General features: G+C 42.4%; 2 protein-coding genes across 4 annotated transcripts in view; one reads left to right on the plus strand and one right to left on the minus strand.

Moving 5' to 3' along the window:
* Window positions 1-7,565, minus strand: part of Ca5b (carbonic anhydrase 5B) — a 121,405-nt gene extending 113,840 nt beyond the window's left edge. The window contains exons 1-3 of one of the 2 annotated variants that reach the window (XM_004866102.4): window positions 7,336-7,530; window positions 6,235-6,375; window positions 2,448-2,640 (exon numbers count right to left, since the gene is read on the minus strand). The gene's annotated coding sequence lies outside the window, so the exon portion shown is untranslated. Of the gene's footprint in view, window positions 1-2,447; window positions 2,641-6,234; window positions 6,376-7,335 lie in introns of both variants that reach the window. The other variant, XM_087193702.1, reaches the window with a different exon arrangement.
* Cltrn (collectrin, amino acid transport regulator) overlaps window positions 1-19,495 on the plus strand; it is a 65,895-nt gene that overhangs the window by 15,041 nt on the left and 31,359 nt on the right. Inside the window, exons 2-3 of one of the 2 annotated variants that reach the window (XM_087193705.1) lie at window positions 16,701-16,733; window positions 17,053-17,111. In XM_087193705.1, the coding sequence (XP_087049831.1) occupies window positions 16,701-16,733; window positions 17,053-17,111 (92 nt within the window). Of the gene's footprint in view, window positions 1-16,461; window positions 16,734-17,052; window positions 17,112-19,495 lie in introns of those variants that run through there. The other variant, XM_004866110.3, reaches the window with a different exon arrangement.

The raw sequence follows: 19,495 nt of genomic DNA on the forward strand, positions 1-19,495 counted from the left end.
ATTTCCATTCTAGCTGAAATTCTTTATATCTCATTAATCTCTGAATTAGTATCATTAATCTATGGTGTAGGATCTCATACCTATATTTTTTATAGGTGACAAACAGGCTCAGTTTCACTAGTGATCAACTAAGCGAAACTGATTTTATTTTTACGTTGAGTAATAGGTGTTGGCTTTTGACTTTATTTTGTTATATTACAAGTCCCCAAAGTTAGCGGATTGTCAACAGTTAGCCAGTTCACTGAGATAATGCAATCTGAGTAGCCAACCAAAGATGACCTGCAGGGAGGAAAGTAGCAAGCACAGTGCACAGGGCTACCATGACATCTGCTTTCGGAATATGCCATAACCGTCGACCTTCACTTGCACACTGCTTTACCTCATCGTGAAAATGTTCAGATTTAAACATCCAAAGGAGGCATCGAGCTGGTGATGACAGTAAAGATGATGAAGGTGATTCTGTCTCATGAGAAGCAGCAACCAACACAGAGTCCTCACTGTGAGGCAGGCACCAGCAAAGGATTCTGCATGCCTCCTTTTCTAACCTTCAACCATCTTGGGTCATTCTTGGTCACCATGTACCCTGGGCTTCCCCTTGGGCTACTGGGCTGCCAGGAACAATGACTGCTGCTTTTACCACTAAGCAAGTGAGGACAGCAGAACCGGAAGTGCTCAGCGAGGCAGCAAAGACCGTGCGTGATATTCTCCTGGGTGCAGATAGGCGGGGACAGCCTAAGATGCCGAAAACCAAATTCATGGCCACTGTGCCCTGTTCTTCCAACCAGCTTAGAACCAACAACGTGTTACATGTTGTGGGAAATTAATCAAGCGACGCTGCCACCGCCCCAAGCCACAACTGTTTGCTTTTTATCAGCAGTGAAAGGAGTGAACTGTCCTAAGGACGTAAGGGTACTGACTTGGACCCAATTTTCAAGATCTGCAACTAAAAATAACCAATATAAAAATCAAGGGAGGGCCGGGGATTTAGCTCAGTGGTACCGCCGCCTGACTCACAAGTCCAAGGTCCTGAGTTCGATCCCCGGTACCAAAAAAAAAAATCAAGGGAAAAAACCTACACTTACACAAAACGTTAAGTAACTAGATTAGTATGACTAATTTTTCCATTTTAAGCTTTACTCTACAAAGTGCCAGTGTTCAGAATAAGCCAGCCTAGGTAGGATGTGGGCACTCTCGGCTACCAGAAGTTATGATCACAGCAGGTTCATGTCAATGAGAACACAGTCAATACTGTAGTGGCAAAAATAAACTTACAATAAAAACAGTCAGGAAGCAGTTTCAAGGCATCAAATTTAGCCAGATTAGTATGACTTCCTAATGAGTTCCTTTTGTTTCTTTTTATTTTTTGAGATAGGGTCTCACTATGTTGTTCAGGCTAGACTTCTATGTAACCTAGGCTGGAGTCCTGCCTCAGCATCCTAAGTGCTGGAATTACAGGTGCACAACACCACACCCAGCTTGGAATTCCTTTTCTTATGTGCATTTGGGTACAGAGAGTAAACACATAGAGGAAAAGTAGAGAAACCTGGAGTTTTGCAGTGAAGTAGTATTTAAAAGCTGTGCCAATTCATTACAAACAGTGGAAAATATAAAATAACCGATACACCGTCACATATAGTATATTCCCTCCTATCATCACAGTAGTTCTCTACCAGGGAAGTGGGGCATTTGGAAATGTCTTGAGGCACTTTTGAACATGGTTATTTGGGCGAGAGCACCATTGGTAGAGGTCAGGGATGTCATTCAACACATACAGGGCTCAAGACCGCTCCCAGCAGCAAAGATCATCAGGAGGAGAATCCCTGCATTCTCACATGGACGGCGGTTTGTGTATGCAAGGGAAGAGAAAGACCACCTGCTGCCTCACCTGGTCTCCCATTTTCCACCAAAGCCATTCAGCTAGTATTAACTATGGGATTTGCAACTCAAAGCAGAAGATTCTGCAACATGAAGCTACTGAAATGCATGCAAACATTAATATGCCAACTTCTGGAAAGCTAAGACTCACAGAAATAATTTGCAGTCTGTAGATCAACCTAGTAAAAAGTAACTGCTAACAAGAAATGCTAAAGATACCAGGTTCTGAGATATCTGAAAGGGGACATCTGTCTTATCCAGTTTCTGTACGCCATTATTTTAGCATGCTACGGCCAGTTAAGAAAGGATTTTCCACATTTATTTTAATAAACCTATAGCAGGGCTGGGGATCTAGCTCAGTGGCACCGCGCCTGCCTCGAAAGTCTAAGGTCCTGAGCTCAATCCCTGGTACGGGGAGGGGGGGATCTATAACAAATGGTTATGCGGATAGTTCTTAAGGCATCTAATCTCACACCAAAATGCTAATGACATCGTATCTATAAATGCTTAACCCACAATTGCTATAAATTCAACAAGACTTTCTGCTGTCCTTAGGGAAGTGTTGTACTCACAGGATCAGTTTCGGGTTCTTAGGTGCAGGTATAGAGACTGGAGGAACTTGGTTCACGGACCTGGGAACCAGGAACCTTTTACACAGAGACTTGCAGGGAGCTGCTTGAAGAGTGACCTTCAGGCTCTTTATCACCATCATCTTTAGCTTGAAATCTTCATCAGTTGCAAAGTAACTTGCAGGAACCTAAACACCTAGAGAGAGAGGGCAGAGGAGGAACAGCTTTCAGCAAGAGACTGAAAATCACACAGAAACCCGAGTGGGACATTTCGATCAGTACCTTCACACCTTGAGGTGGTTGCTTATCCTTTAGGAGCAGGACCTTACATCTGTCCTTATAGAATGGGAAGGACACACAAAGTCTTGCCTGATTTCCAAGAGGAACCTATCCAATTAGGAACCTAAGCCAGGCCCAGAGGTGGGAACCTGTCAGGACTCATTTTCATTTCAGTATTTATTATTGTCTTTTCCTTTGCTCCATCACCTCTGTTGGGTGCTGTGTTGCAAAGATAAACAAGGTTTGAAGTCCACCTTGCAGTGTATATGTAATCGCTCCTCTCAGGAGCCTCCTGTAATGAACACAGTACAGGGAAGGAAACAAAGCAAACCAGGACACAGCAGGGTGTTCATGCCTCTTCAGATTCTGCCTTCTCCTGGCAAAAGGAGTGTGGCCATGCTGGGGGAGTGGGTGAGTGGCAAAGGAGACAACGAGAAGTATAGGGGCATTGGCACATTTCACTTACACACATGAACTTTTTCTTCACGCCACCTTTTCACGAAGGTAAGCTACAAAAAAAATCCCACCATGACCCCAGCGATGTGCAGCAATGAAGCAAACATGGTAATTTCATCCTCTTCCCTCTTTTATACCCTTGCTATGCACTGGCACTTCTCTGTATTGCTGCCCTGCCCCTGTTCCCTCTGAGCTACGGGGAGAGAAGGCAACACGTAGGTCCAAGGAGAGGAAATCACCTCTGCATATTGTAAAATGAAGCACGGTGTATATGCATCCCTTTGCTAATTTATACTCTGAATTAAAGGGACAGGGATGTGCTGCCAACACATTGAAAGGGACTGGAAGAAAGTTGGCGAACCCCGTGAAGGCTGACTCCCTATTTGGGGTCTTCAGTCTAATGCATTTGTTTGTAATAAAGCATCAAAGACTGGTGGGCTAAAACAACAGAAATTTAATGTCTCATCATTCTGGAAGCTTGAAGTCTGAGCTCCAAGTCATGAGCACGATAGCTCCCTTTTGAGGGCTATGAAGGATCTGGTCCACATGCCTTGATGCTCGGATAGTTAATTCTATGTGTCAACTTAGGCCACAGTCCCCAGATATTTGACCAAGTACCAGTCTAAACAGCACCACCAAGCTATGTCTTAGATGAGCATAACATTTAAATTAATAGACTCTGAGCAAAGCAGGTTATTCTCCATGTGGTTGGGCCTCATCCAATCAGTCGTAAGGCTGAATGAAAGAAGTCTGAGGTCCCCCAAAGAAGAGCAAGTTCTACCTTCAGCTGCCTCTGGACTTGAGCTGCAACACCGACTGTTTTCTGGGTCTCTAGTATGCAGGCCTGCACTGTGAGTTTCAGATTCACCAGCCTTCTCACTCATGTGAGTTAATTCTTTAAAATAAATCTCTCTATGCTTCCCCAGCCCATTGGCTCTACTTTTCTGGAGACCCTCACATCTTGCTTTTGGTGGTTGCCTGGCTGTGGCAGTGTTAAATCCAACCTTCACCAGGCATTCTCATTCTGTCCCCTTTAATTAAGGACACCAGTCACACGGGACTAGGGACTATCCTAATGATCTCATGTTAACTTCACTACGTCTGTAATGACCTGATCTTAAAAAGTCACATTCTAAGACACTAGGAGTTAAGGTTGAAATACACAAGATGGGGAGGGGGGCATAATTCATCTCATAACCAGCAGTGACACCTAAAAGGCACTAGAAATTCTCAAACCAAAGTCAAAACCACTTTTTTCAATTTTACATATATATATATATATATATATATATATATATATATATAAAATTTAGAGTTGTATGTCGAAATGTCTGAGGTGAGAAATCCCCTTGTCACAAAGCCACGTAAAATTGTGGCTCATAATTTAACATGCTCTTGCCGGCCTGAATCACCAGGGGTACATGCGTGACTGTCCCATCTGGTGGCCTGTACCACAATCACGCATGTACCACTAGTGGTTCCGAGCTGCCTGGCAGCGAGACATACAAATTACAAGCTGTTGTGAACGTGTTAAAAGACAGACTGTTAATTAACTTTCCACACATTATCTTTTTTTTTGGTGCTGGGGATTGAACTCAGGTCCCTGCACTTGTGAGCCAGGTGGCGGAACCACTGAGCTAAATCCCTAGCCTCCATACATTATCTTGACAGTACTTGAAGCCAGATTAAGAGCACCTAATTTTTTTTTTTGATACCAGGGATCGAACTCGGGACCTTTCGCTTGCAAGGCAGGCGCCGGAACCATTAAGCTAAATCCCCAGCCCAAGAGCACCTAATTTTTAAATATATTCACTACCTTAATTCATTGAGGAAATTTCAAAAGCAATAGGTATCTGTATTCCCAGCATGCTTGTAATCCCAGCACTCAGAAGGCTGAGGCAGGAAGATCTCTGAGAGCTTGAGGCCAGTCTGGGCTACATAGTGAGTTCATAGCTAGCCAGAACTACAAAGCGAGACTCTGTCTCAAAAAACCAAAAGAAAAAACAAAACAAAAAAAAGCAATAAGTATGAGTTATCTGAATATAGAATCTGACTCTTTTTTCTCCCTTATTAGTGAAAACTTTAAGTACAGTAAAAATAACACAACAGCTGGGGATGTAGCTCAGCAGCATAGCACCTGCCTAGCAAGTGTAAGGCCCCGAATTTGATCCTGGAACCAAAAAAAAAGATAAAAATACAACAAATCACCCATATTTCCAATGCTCCATTTGAACAATGATCAGTCTGCAGCTAGATGGTTCTATGAGAGCTAAGCTTTTGGTGCTATCCATTCTTTGCTTTCACTGATGATTTATGCATGGCTTGCACTTTACTGACATGCACCTTATCGGCTGATTTGCAGACTTAGAAATGTGTACAAAAAAAGATTCTAAGTCTCTCTCTCTCTCTCTCTCTCTCTCTCTCTCTCTCTCTCTCTCTCTCTCTTTGCAATACCGGGGACTGAACCAGTGTCTTCCCACTGAGCTACATCCTTAGCCCTTTTTTATACTTATGCAAAAGGCAGCAAAAAGTACTGATAAAAGGCTGCAATTATATTGAAAAATTCCTTGACTGTTATCACACTAACCATTCTTTTTCTCACCTGACTTCAAAAGGAAGCCAGCCTTTTGCAAGCCCCTGAGACCTAAAGAGGTTATTTTGTCATTTAAGAAAGTTTAGCCCACACTGCACCCACTTCTTCTCTGAAGGCATGATACCAATTTGGGGTTGCCAAAGGTTTCCAAACACACTTCTCATATTTCATTTGTGTTGCAGCTAACTGTTCCAGTGTGGCCAATGAAATGCAATGCTCAACCCTCCATCATTTCCCTAATGTTCATTTTCACTCGCAATTTACTTAACCCTTATTGCATTCCAACTCTAAGCAATGGCAGCCTTTTGCCTCGCTCCAGGAGAACGGGATGGCTGTGTATAGGCACAGAAAAGTGTGCCCTTGTTGCTTTTGGCCTTTTGGTGAATTCCAGCCCAGGTGATTTAAAAATATCTGCGAAGGAGGAAATCCTTCAAAACACTGAAAAATAGTGCCGCTTCTTACCAGCTCCCAGCAGAGAGGGTGAGAGGGGTGTACGTTGGTTCACTGTGGATTCCCAAACAGGTTGTGAAGGAACTGCTTTGAGATGCACAGGGCTTCTTTTCTCAGCAGAGATTTCTGGCTGTTCTCCATTTTCCAGCAAGACTTTTACATAGCAGAGCAGAGAAAGGCAGATCATCAGTAAAGAAAGCAGACGCAGCACACAGGAATGTGGTTTTCAGTGGCTGACACAACAAATTTTAACTAAATTAAGGCATGCACATCTTTGTTAACTCCCTCAAGATCTTCGTACAAACGTGAATTACACTGATTCTAATAGTAACTAGTTTCCAGCAGCCTCACAGCAGCAGCATTAACGCTGAATATGACACAAAATCTCAGCCACCAATAATAGTATCTGTATTTTGGAGGTTACTGTCCTCCAGCTCTGGAGTAGAGCACAAAAGCAAAAGGACAGAAGGAAGATTTGATCACAGGACACATGCCTGCTGGAGGCTGTAATTCTGTCCATTGGCCCTGGCACAGTCAGGGGGGAAGTCCGGTAATGCACATCGGAAGAAGCCACAGTTTGCAGCACCTTGGTTTCTGGAATTGCAGTCTCCTTATCCCCTAAGTCTGTGGAACAACTGTTCTACCTTTAAATGGGCAGAGTTCTAAAAGGGTGTCTGGTGACCCTTCCACTGGATAAAGAGAGCTGGAGGGGAGAAGGAGCTATTCTAGCCGGCCCTTTCCCGCTCCCATTACCCAGATTAACCCCGCCAGGACCCTGGACCTAAGCGGGACCGAGAGCTTCCCCGAATTCGGGGCCCATCGCGGCGCGTGGTCGTGTGTGCGGGCATGGACTAGGCTCTCTCCTCTCAGGCAGACTACACTCTCCTGTTACTTAAACTGCACATCGTCGCCTGCTCTTACCGGAGCCAGAACTGTCGCTCGCTCTCCAGAACCGAGGCTCTAGCCTGCGGACATCTTGGACACACCCCCTCACGCCGAAAAACTTTCGCTATTTAGGCCACGCCCCCGCCCGGCCTCCGGTCCCCAGAAAGCCGGAAGTCCCGCCCCGGCCTTGCATCCGGCGCCGGAGACCTTACTTGCCCTTTGCCTTACCCGCGCGAGGGTCCGCACCTGTTTTCTACCCCGGTACATGTCTATAGCGATCACGATACTCCCGCTGTGGCCACGCGGCGACTCGTAGCTTGCCGTCGCCCTTTGTCTCTCTCACCATCTTCAGCACGCAGGAGAGCGACCGGGCCACACCCCCACGTCCAAGGCACGTCTCCGCGTTCCGTTTACGTCTGCCCCTCCTTCCTTACGTCACCGGCCCGCCTCCCTCCACGGCCACGCCTCCACGCCCCGCCCAGTCCACGTCCCTGAGCATAGCCCATTTCGCATACCTCTGCTCACGAGTTCGCTCCTGCTATCCGCCAGAAGTTCCCCCCTGGAGCCTCTGTCCCTGTTCTCCAGTCTGGAAACTTGCCCTCCACCTGGGTCCGCCCCTCCCGCTACCTCGTCCATTTGCCACGCCCCTCACACTTCGGTGACATCTGACTCTTAAAAGTCCAGCCGTGGCCACTCTCTTAAGCCACGCCCCTTCCTTTGGGCCGTGCGGCCTGCCCCTTTCCCAGGAGGGGCTGTTCCCAGGGTGGCTAGGTCCCACCGGTGACGTCATATCCCTTTCCATCTGTATTCCTCACCCCTCGGTCCCGGTCTATCACTGAGGTCCTCTCTGCCTGCATGCCACGCCTGGAGGGTCTCCATTGGGCATTCTCGTCTAGCGCATGCGCATTCACCTCCATTGCGTCCCGCCCTCGCCCAAAGTTCCCGGGCTATCCACTCTCGCGTCTCCTGTTATCGGGCTTCGCTCGCTGGGACCGGTTTCCCTTCCTAGGGAATGAGCATGTCTCTTAAGAAAACCGCCCTAGTCCCAGAGCTAGACTTCAGTAGCATTTATAGGTGAAACAAACCTGCGGATTCCTGATACTCTAAAAAATGACTTTCTTCCTGTTTCTCCCATGTTTCACATCATCCCTCGGTAAGCAGTAACCGGATAGAAAGCAACTGGAGGATCAGTGGTAGAACTGGGTAAAACTGTTTCTTTTAGCTAGGTTTCACGTCCTCTAATCCGACCTAGAGGGCCAACAGGACCCATGATTCTTCCAGCCGCTCAGCACATTTTAAATGCTGGCCCATGTGGGAAGCAGGCACACTCCTCGACTTCCTGCTGTGTGCTCCTGATGACTTTTTCTAGGCACTTCTGATTGCACCCCCCTGCTCAGATACTACTTTTTTCTTCTTCGCCATTTACAGTTCTGGATCCACGAGAAAAAAAAGAGGAAGTTATTACCAGCCCCCCCCCCCCCACCATCACCACCAGAAATCCTTGAACGGGCACTACTTAGAGGAAGGATGCTTTTTGTTCGCCATTCAGTCATTCATTTATTCAAAAAAGATTTATCGAGGGCCGGGGATTTAGCTCAGTGGTTCCGTCGCTTGCCTTGCAAGCACAAGGACCCGCGTTCGATCCCTGGTTACCCCCCCCCCAAAAAAAGATTTATCGAGTACAGTACTGTGTTCCAGTGACAAGTTTCGAGAAGCTTACAGCCTGAAGTTCCCCGCCTTGAACTTGGATGGGGACAAAAAAGGAGAAAGTGAAAGACACGTGGTAAGGGAGTTGATAGGGGGAAATGGACTCGCTAAGTGCTGGTCTGTTGACTATTAGGAGTGTTCGGGGGCAGCAAACAAAGGGAGCCACTCTCATAGTACTTAACAGCAGTCCCTTACCCAATACATTCTCAGTAAATCTTCCTTGAAAATTCGCCCTTTTCACTTGGATACAGGGCTATAGTTTTCCCATTGGTGGTAGTAGGATTTCCTATATATAATTCTACATAAGCCAACAATTAAGATTTTATGATCACATATAAAATAGTTCCCTTCTCTCCCACCTCCGATCCACGTTTGCATTGACGATGGGATATGTGTATGGGGTTCGTAATGCTGAACTAAAAGCACAGAGTGAAGAACAATTTTCAGCAAAACATTTTTATTAAATTCACCTTGGCCCTGCAAACTATCTCATTTATATAAAATGTTTTAAATGCCATTTTTTTTGCCTGAAAAAATAAACTCATGGGAAATAGGACCAAATATACCCTTTTAAGTCACTTCTTTGATTATAATAGCATTAGTTATATTTCATCTTCTTCCACAAAGGGTATGAAGCAACTCACGAAAATATAGACAACATTGTATAGAAAGAAATTGTTGAAAGAACCAAAGGGGAAGATTCATTGAGGGAGAATAAATAAGACAGCCAATTGCACACCATTAGATCCAGCGCAATAGTTGAAGTTGAGCAATAGATTTGACTCGGAGCTTCCAAATGGCCATAGAAAAGAGGAAATAACAATTAGTTAAGGCTTTACGGTGTTTATAAAAACCAGCTAGGTTTTTTTTTTTTTGGAGAAGCACAGTTTGTCTTAATTTTTTTGTTCCAAGAGAAGTTCCACTTCCTCATTATGATGATGCTGAGTTAGGTGGGAAATAAGTGTTCACTGGATTTCCTTATTGTAAACTATTGCCACAATCACAAAGCACAGTGCATTAAACTGATTTTTTTGAACCATCCAAACTTTCCAGTTCAAGTGAGTACCCAGACTCCAGACTTCCAACGATCTGGCTTAATTCAAGGTAGCGTTTAGGTGCTGGCAAATAAGTTTCAATCCACATGTCAATTTGCCACTATTCATATTAGCTAGCTGGATAACTGAGTTGGGAAATTTTATGGCTGAGTTCATGTTTAGAAGAAAAAAGTTCTGTAATAGATTAATAATGTCTGTTGTGGCCATAGGCTAGTTAGGTCCAAACAACAACGTATCTGGCATCTCTGATTTGTAGTAATAGGGGTCTTGTGTTCACAAGAGTCCACAAAAACATTCTTCATTGTAAGACTGATGAAATGCAGATAGTACAGTAAATGGCTCAAGTTCATTATTGCTGGCCAAAACCCTACAGTGGGAACTCTGAGATGTTTATTAATTTATATCTTTTATATTAACCAGAATGAAGGTGTTTAAGCTTCAGTTATGAAAATAACATATAGTCTAAAAGTTACATGGCCCAATGCCCCCCACCACCACTCCTTTGCGGAGCTTGACAGAGGAAACACCTGTAGACAGGATTAAACAGGATATGGTAACCTCCAGTAGGCAGCAAAATAGATAATTAAGGATGAGTAACATTACTCCATAGAGCATGGCTACAATAATTTTAGCTGAGAAAAAAAAATTATGGCTTGCCAAAACCAGGAGAAAACTCAAAAATTGTCCAGAGAGAAAATTACAACTTTAGGTATAAATTAAATTGATTTTTATTTGTGATTCGTGAATTGGGACCGCCTCCATTCTACCAACCATGAAAGATCCCAGTGGGCTACAGCAGAACATTGAGTTTTGTAAGATGGAAACGGAAAAAGTAGAAACATGGAAAAAATACTGATTGGTCAACATCAAGTTCCTTTAGGTGACTCTTTTGTAAGGATTATAAAAGAAGAAGGGACTTTTCTTATGTATGCTAACTCCGGTAAATAGCCTGTTTTCAGGAAAACCTGGTTTGTTTTGGGATCTATCTGTTCTCTTTAAACTTGTTTGGTCATGTGGCAGTTAGCATGACTGACTCCATTTTGGTTGGGTGTGGGTTGCTGGAACTAGTGTAGGACCTGGGTCCAAAACAATGGCCTCCTGTAATTTTTGTTTTAACATACCTGAGCAGTGGTGGAAAGAGATAAATACAGTATGTAGGAAGAAATGTCGATGAAGTCTTTTATTGCATGAGATTCATTATAAAGTATCAGTCTCATGGCCAAGGCACACAGACATTCATATGTCCTGTTTAAGCAACTCTCCTTTAAATTCCTATCTTAGGTATATAAAGTTGGCAGAATTGCATTTACCTAGTTTATCCTTATTAATTTTTATTTGTAAGCAATAGAGATTAACTTTCTCTGGAGAACAAAAATGTTAACCTGTGTATAATAAGACAAAGTTCATAATGGTTATGGCTATTGATTAACCTACAAAATTTGATGAGCTTTGTGAATAGCCTAGCTTCATCTGATTTTCTCATCTTAAAAGGGCATGAGATAGGGGGATGGAAACAAAAACATTCCAAAGCCCAGGGATCCTTGTTTATCCAGGAAACTGGGAGCTGTTTTTCTCTGGCTAGGAATGTGAAAAATAAAATTGCAATGCACTGCATAGTACCGCACTTCATTTCCAGTCTCAAACTTATTAGAATTCCAGTTTATGATTTAAATTAGTTTCATTTTCATAAACTGTGAAATATTCATGGACCATGAGACATGTAAAAATGAATCTAACATAGTCTCTGTCATCTAGAAAATTGCAATTTCGCAGGGCACAAAATAAATCATGTCAACGATATGTGGATGTACAAATGCAAATAAATGCTATAGGAACACAGGAGAAGGAGAGACTGAAGAGTTAGTGGATTAGACAAGTCAACGATAAAACTGTACAACAAAAGCAAAAGAAAAGTTTCTCAAAGGAGATAATAATTAAAGAGACTTGGCATAATGGCCAGCATGTTTAAAAGTAAATGAAAGCTCACAGGATTTAAGCTGAGGAAATCATAAAAACACACACAAAGGATAGAGGTAAGACATGGTCAGCTTGCCCTGCTTAGCTGAGGCCTAGCTGGGAGAATAGAACAGCTGAGAGGATGAGGGAGGGAGCCTTAGATGGGGGAGGGAGTGTAGTTGCATGTGAAAGGCAAGATGGATTCAAATCTTTAGAGGACAAAGAATTTGAATTTTCTTATATCAGCATTGGCATTCTGATGATTTTAATGTAAAAATTGCTCTGTGTACATGATGAGGAGAAGGACAATGGAAGGTAGGAAGGGCATTCTATTATAATGGGGTATTTCTAGTGTGCTGATACTTCCTAACCATGGGCTAGTAAACTGGCATCCCATATGTATCCAGAACTCAAATAACCAGGAAATTACTTTTTCATTAGCCATCTTAATAAAAAGATAAATCAGCTTATCTTAATAATAATAATTATAGAATATAGAATAAATGATGTTGCGGTCTAATAGTATGCTAAACAGACACACACACACACACACACACACACCCATGCCATATATATTTGATTCCCTTTGATCTCCTGTTCTCTGTGTGGGTTGTTTCCATCAATCCAATCCAACTCCAAGGAGAAATATGTTATGAAGTGCAGGCCTGAATGATTGTAAAGTTTAGGAGACATTTAGCAGCATCCCTGGCCTTCATCCGTCTGATGCCAGTAAGACCTCTCTTCTGAGCATTGGTGATGAGCAAAACTGTTTCCTGATATTGCCAGTGGAGTCTACATATCCCCACACACTTTTACACTTTTGGTGAACTTTAAAAAGCATCTCATATGAATCAAAAGAACAACACATGTTTTTATTTCATGGGATCTCATATTTTATTTGCCCCAGAGCAGAGGATCAATCGTTACGTGCTCAGAAACTGCTTTTCAGTAGTGTTGTGGAGTATGAAAAACATGGAGAAATCAATTTCTTTTTCCTGTTTCAAGAGACTGAATGCCCATTTTTTTGTTGCTCATGGCAACAATAATCTAAACTTTTAATTTCTGCTCTTTAAACTTGAACGTTTGGAAGTCAGTAGTAACATATTCAGAATGCTTGAAACTTCTTTATTTGTTGGCACTACACAGTTACTAATCAGTTAGTTATTAAGCCCCTGTGTGTGAAATTGCCGAATCGAGCAGTTTATGAAGCAAGTTACACAGATATGGATTCCACGGAAATTTACTACTTAAAATCTATGCATCAAAACACTAAATTTCTGCAAGCTTTTGAAGTGTAAGAAAATGAAGACAAGCTAGCTCTACTTTCTTGAGATCTCCATTAAACTACTTAACAATGAATTTGTTTTCAGTACTTTCTGTGTGAAAAGTAACGTGTGCCATCTTTACATTTGAAGTCAAGCTGTTGGCAGTGTCTCATGTATGTCATTTGAGCCTTTATCTTTTTATTCACATAGTGAAACCTGTAAAAGCCTGTATTATGAATGGCCTTGTTCCTGTCTGCAGTTTCTTTTGCTGCAGGATACACTTTTATAGGTAATTACTGAGACATAGGAAAAATTAAAACTATGATTGTAAATTATTTCGAAAATAAGAACGAGGTCACTTTATATCTGTATGTCCCATGCCATATTGCCAGACAATACTCTAAGGAAAATTCACCTTAGGGACTGTAATTATTAACCGAGAGATATACAAACAAATAAGACATCAGATATAATGAGTACAAGAGTAAGGGCTTGACAAGTGTATATAAGACTGATGAATGAGGAAACAGGAAGAGGAGAATTTAAACTGGACGCATGGCCTTGTTCACTCATTAAACTACAACATAAATACGTAAACCTCTGGCAAGTTTAATGAAAAATGAGGAAGTTAATACGCACACGATAAAACATAAAAAGAGCACAGAAACAAACGTAGTTTTTTTGTTGTTGTTGTTGTTTTTGGTACCGGGGATCGAACTTGGGTCCTTGCACTTATGAGGCAGGCTGTGGAACCACTGAGCTAAATCCCCAGCCCTAATGTAGATATTTTGTGAGATATATTTCAGAAATCCCGTGAGAATACTGGAATATTTAACAAAAATAAATAACTTCTTGGAAATTATAAACAGTTAAAATGGACTCCAAAACACGTTTGAAGCCTGAAATAATTGATAATATAAGAAATGAAATTTTCAAAGAATGCCTTTACACCAGGCATTTGTTCAAATTCTTCATTTGCATGCATTTTAAGTATTTCTAAACATAGACAATGTTAAAAATCTTTCTGTATCATTTTGAAAATGATAATATAAGGGCTAGGGGAAAAAGCCCCTTCTAGAATCAGCATTTCAACAGGAACCTACATGATATTCTTCTACAAAAATAAGTTTAAAAACTAGTAGTTAATTTCAGCAAAATGCTAAAGATTACTTTAAAAAGTCAGTTTAAGGAGTGAATCAATGTAGGGAAATGTATTAGTATAATGCACCAAATGGTAGAAACCCTGTGATCATCATTATAGATAATGAAAAGGCAGTTCATAAAATACAGTATCAATAACTGATGAAAATGAGGGCTGGGGATTTAGCTCAGTGGCTCCGGCACCTGTCTTGAAACCACAAGGTCCCAAGTTCGATCCCCAGTATCAACAACAACAATAACAACAAAATAATTGATGAAAATGATTTTTGGTAATTAGAAGTAAAAGGATAGTTTTACACATGACACATCATTTTAAAGCAGCTCACCAGATTCTATGATGTAGCAGCATTCCCATTAGAGAAAGGAAGACAAAAGTCCAAGTTAATTTCCACCATTACATGTTCTGATAGTAGCAGTATAATGAGGCAGGACAACAACATCATACAAAAACATACAAGAAGACCCAAAGCTAAGGAAGCTGTATTCCACCTATTAAAATATATTATCACTAGTAATCCATGCTGGTGATATATGTGTACTTTTTACGTTTCTCTTTTTGTTTCTCTCTATTTTCGATACAGAACTTTTATCAAACCTTTTTAAAATGAGAGAACAAACATTAAAAAATCATAATTGAAAGGTTTTGTTCTCCTTTAAAGGCTTACACTGAGTTTTTACTCAGTATTTTACTGTCTTCAATTCCAGTCACATAAATGATTAAGAGCATATGAAGAAATTTGTCATTTTTATGAAATGCAAGACTAAAGAAAAGTTTAATCAGATTTCTGCGTCCCTAACATGGCTTTGGTCTCTGGTGTAAATAAAATGTTTTGTTACAGTCCCTGTCTCTGTGTGTATTGACTTTTCCTTCCCAAGATAACTGCATCCAGTGTGGCATTTCTTCAGGGGTAGCCAAGTGAGCTCTTTCTCCTAGGAAATCTGCATTGCAACTAACAGTGAAATTGCTAGAATGGCTGGGCCGGGCCGGCCTGGCGGTCTCTCCCTGGGGTCCAGCTTTTCCTGACTCAGGGCCCTTGCAGCCAAGGAGGAGATGGGAAAAGACTCCTCAGGTGGATTTAGCGAGCCGAAATGGGTCACCGTCAATAACATTCCACCCTGACTAGGAGCAGGGAGTGTGGACGACGTGTCTCAAGGTGCTGCAGAGCGGGTGGTGTTGATCTTTGTTGCTTTAAAGATCCAAATTTCCTGCTTAACCTTGGGGTCACTCAATCTGAAGCTCCCATCCATGATTTGCCAGTAATTTGGAGACTGCATTCATGAAGAGGGGCATGGGAGATAGGAAATTCTGCTGGGGGCTTCTCTTGGCTCAGTGGGATGCCCACCAGGGGAGAGCCTTTTACACTCATTGTCTTCATCCTCAGAGCACCTCTGAGGTTTGCTTGCAATTTCAGTTTTGACCCAGGAGGACCAGAGAGGGGCAGGGCAGCTCAGTGTGGTGGAGATCGGGGCCCAGTGCTGCCCATAACTTCAGCACCAGATCCTGGGGTCCTGCCGAGTCTGGTGATTTGTAATCAGTGGGAGGTGGGAGGATTAGAGGACTGATCCAGGGAAGCCAGGTCTCGGCAGGTGGCTGTCAGTCACTGCTGGACAGCTGCCCTGAACAAAGGAGTCACTAGCCCCATGTGGTGGCCTCAACTCAGTCAAATGACCTTGAACTAGGCATTGGCGTCCTCCATGGCACCGGCCCCATTTCAAGCTCCACTGTCACCTATGGCTCGTGGCTCCCACGTTGGGTAGCCCAGTCAGGGCACATGCCCAGCGGCATAGAATGTTCCGTGGGGCAGTGCTGTCCATATCCCACACTTGGATCTCAGCTGCCAGGCCCCAGGCCGGAGCCAAACCATCCCCTTTGTTTGAATGGAAAGAGTCCTGCAGGTTTACCTGCCATGGTGCAGTGGGGTGAGGACATTCTGGGAGGTGCATCCTTTGTTCACCAGAGATAGAAAGGAGTGATTTGCTCCCAGATTCAGATAGCCTAGGAGCCAGGTGGTCTAGCCTGAAAAGGTGGAAAGTTTTTGCCAAGGAAAGCCTCCAGAGGGGACTCAATGCTTTCTGGATTCTTTCTATGGAGCACCTACCCAGACAAGTGCAGAAGGAGTGGGGGGAAGATTCTGGTTCTGTCAACAGAGGAAGCATTCTTTTGCGCAGAGTTTTGTAAAAACAATGGATCTGTTTCTGTTTTCCATACACATCTCTTGTCAATAACTGACAGGAGATGGTCTGCTTCTATGGAAGTATTAACCCAAGTGATGAGTGTTAATTATTAAACCTTTTAGATGGTGGTTTGCTGATTTCTCTGATATTCTAATCTGGGCCTCAGAAAGGCTAAGGCAGCTTTAAGTGGAGGGTGGATTTTTTTTTTTTTTTGGTCTCAGTTTGCCTTGTGTTTTTCACTCTGAAAGAATGTTGTGGCTGTTCTTTTTCCTAGTGACCGCTATTCATGCTGAACTCTGTCAACCAGGTATGTAGCCTTGAAACTTAAAAATAAATTGCACTTCTAAATCACTGACGAACTTATCGATTGAAAGAGTTCTATTTTTCTCCATCTACAGACATGCTGTGGCTTCAGAGTGGAGCCTGTGACTGCTTTATGAGTTTGAAAGAAAGAAAAATTTAGACTCTATAATATGTTTTCTATTAAACTTGTGGGGCTATTTGGGGATAGTTTAACTAGTTCTCTGTTCTGTCGATCTGAGTTGCATTAAATATTAGGATTTATCAGGCTCTGTTTTGATAGATTTTATCATTGTATACTGCTCTTTCTTTTTTCTTTCTGCCAGATGCAGAAAATGCCTTTAAAGTGAGACTTAGTATCAGAACAGCTCTTGGAGATAAAGCAGTAAGTGAAGCACCTTCATATTCATTTTACATTTTCTTTGCAATAACATTTTACTTCAACAATTGGCCTCTCTGCATGGTAATCTTAATTTTGAATACATTATTTCTAGAGACTGCAAGTCTGATCTTTTCCTAAAGTAAAGGTAGCTTGTCATAGAGTAGAAATTGGTATTCAAATGGATTTTCTTAAAGTACTTGCTCTGTAGTGTATGCTTGAAAATATGTGAAGTTTTGTGTTTCCCCAAATAATTTAGAAACCTTCCATCTCTTGACTGAGCATCATGGAGTAAAGGGGCCAGAGTCAGTCATTCAGGACTGGGTTGGATCTGTCTCTCACTTTTGTGGTCATCTGAATTTTGTCAATCTGCTTTCCAGTCACCAAAATGAAGGGATGGTACTACTCACATAAAGTCTTTCATAGAACAAACATTTTCCAATTCTAACATAAAGTTTGAATTCCTTCCAATAATCAGTGTGACAATTTGAAATACATGCTTGTGAAATACAAGTTCCAAAAATTGTCTTAGGGCCCATGTGGATATGAGAACAGTAAAGACCATGAAATTCAAAAATATTGTCTAATTCTAGTTTTAGTTTCCCAGTGTGGTTTGCAGAATTTTTTCCCCAGCAAATGATATTATGATGAGTCAGGCTAGAAGCCAAAAGCAAAACAAAACAAAACAAAACAAAACAAAAACAAAAACAAAAGAGAGTGCTAAAGGAATTTAGGGATATTCTATTTGCAGGGCAATCCATCAGTGTATCATTTTATTATTCACTCGATGAGTGATAATTCTTGTAACTTCCAGCATTTATTGAAAACTGAATTCACTTTCTAACCTTCTAAGCACTTTGCTTCTATCAGCTCTTTTAGCCCTTACAATAGCTCTTTGAGGAAGATAATACAGATGCTCCTATTCCCATTGGATGGATGAGAAAAACTGAGCTCCCAAGGAGTGAAGTGACCCTTTCAACATCTCAGTCCAGCAAGTGGTAGGGATAAGGTTTGAACTCAGGCAGCCTGACTGTACAATCCATACTCTTTACCAGTGTGTAGGGTTTCTCATCCCAGGATCCTCAGAGCGGGTACCATGCTGGATGGTGGGTATGCAGTGGCAGTGCAGTGGGCTTGTCCTCTCCCTGTGGAACTTACTGTAGTAAGAGAATCTGTTGCCATTAAATACTCAACACACCAAACATGCATGCCGTCTTGACAATGTTATAGGAAGGCCTTGGCAAGTGAACTAGAGGACCAAAGAAGGGAAGGCAGAGGGACATGCCAAGGCTTATTATAGGAAGGAGCTTGGTAAGTGTGAAGGACAGAAAGAAGGCTGAGGTGTCTGGAATCGGGGCAGTCAGAGGAGCATGACATGTGATAAGCTTGGCGAGAAAGGGACTGAGCCAGGGAGTATGTGAGCTGTGGCAGGGACTCTTGTTTCAAAATGAAGAAAGAGTTCAAGAGCATCAGATGCTGCTTAGAGCCCAAGGATTATGCAGACTGAAAACTGCTCATTGTGTTAAGCAGTGTGGCAGTCAATGGCAAGAGAGAGAGAGCTGTTTTTCCAGGGTGGTGGGTTTGGAAAGCAGATATTAAATGGAGTTAAATGGGCAATGAATAAGTAGAGTATATGGAAACAGAAGTATGGACAATTCTAAGAATTTTGGCTGTGAAGTGTAGAGAGACAGCAGTAGGTAGATGAAAGATTGAGTGAAGTTATTTATTTATTTAGTAGTATTGGGGGTTGAACCCACGGCCTTCACACTGAGCTACATCTCCAGCCCTCACATTCTGTTTAAAATTTTAAACAAGGTCGTGCCAAGTTGCCCAGGCTGAGCTTGAACTTGCAATCCTCCTGCCTCAGCCTCCCAGAATGCTAGGATTATAGATGTGTGCTATGGCACCCAGCTTGCTGTTGTTTTAATGAGAAAAACTTGAGCATGCTAAAAAGTTAGTGGACAGGCTGGGGTAGATTGGAATAGACAGAAGAGAGAGGGGAAACTGGTACTGTTTAGATCGTGAGAAGGGCAGAGTGGAGGCATTCTTCAAAGCAGTGAAGGGAATAGCCACTGATGGGAGAGAAATGCAAGTGTAGCATTTCAGGGGAGGAGATGGATAGGATGTGAGTCCAGGGAGGAAGTTCGATATCTTGGTATCAGGAGAAGAGGGAGTTTACATTGATGTCTTAGATGGGCTTATAAATTCTAAAAGAAATCATCTAGTGAGTGAGTGATGAAGAAAAGCTGAGGCCTGCAGGAAACGTGAAATGGTCATGGGACTCATGAGAGAGAGAACTGACAGAGAAACCTAAGGGATTCCCGGGAAATTTGGGGGAGGACATGGTGAATTTAGGGTTAAACCAACAAACCTTGTTTTATGACTTTCTC

The sequence above is a fragment of the Heterocephalus glaber genome, unplaced genomic scaffold, assembly GCF_053883595.1.
Source record: "Heterocephalus glaber isolate CG9 unplaced genomic scaffold, H.glaber_assembly_v1.0 deba00001594, whole genome shotgun sequence".
In the NCBI taxonomy this organism is placed as follows: Eukaryota; Metazoa; Chordata; class Mammalia; order Rodentia; family Bathyergidae; genus Heterocephalus; species Heterocephalus glaber.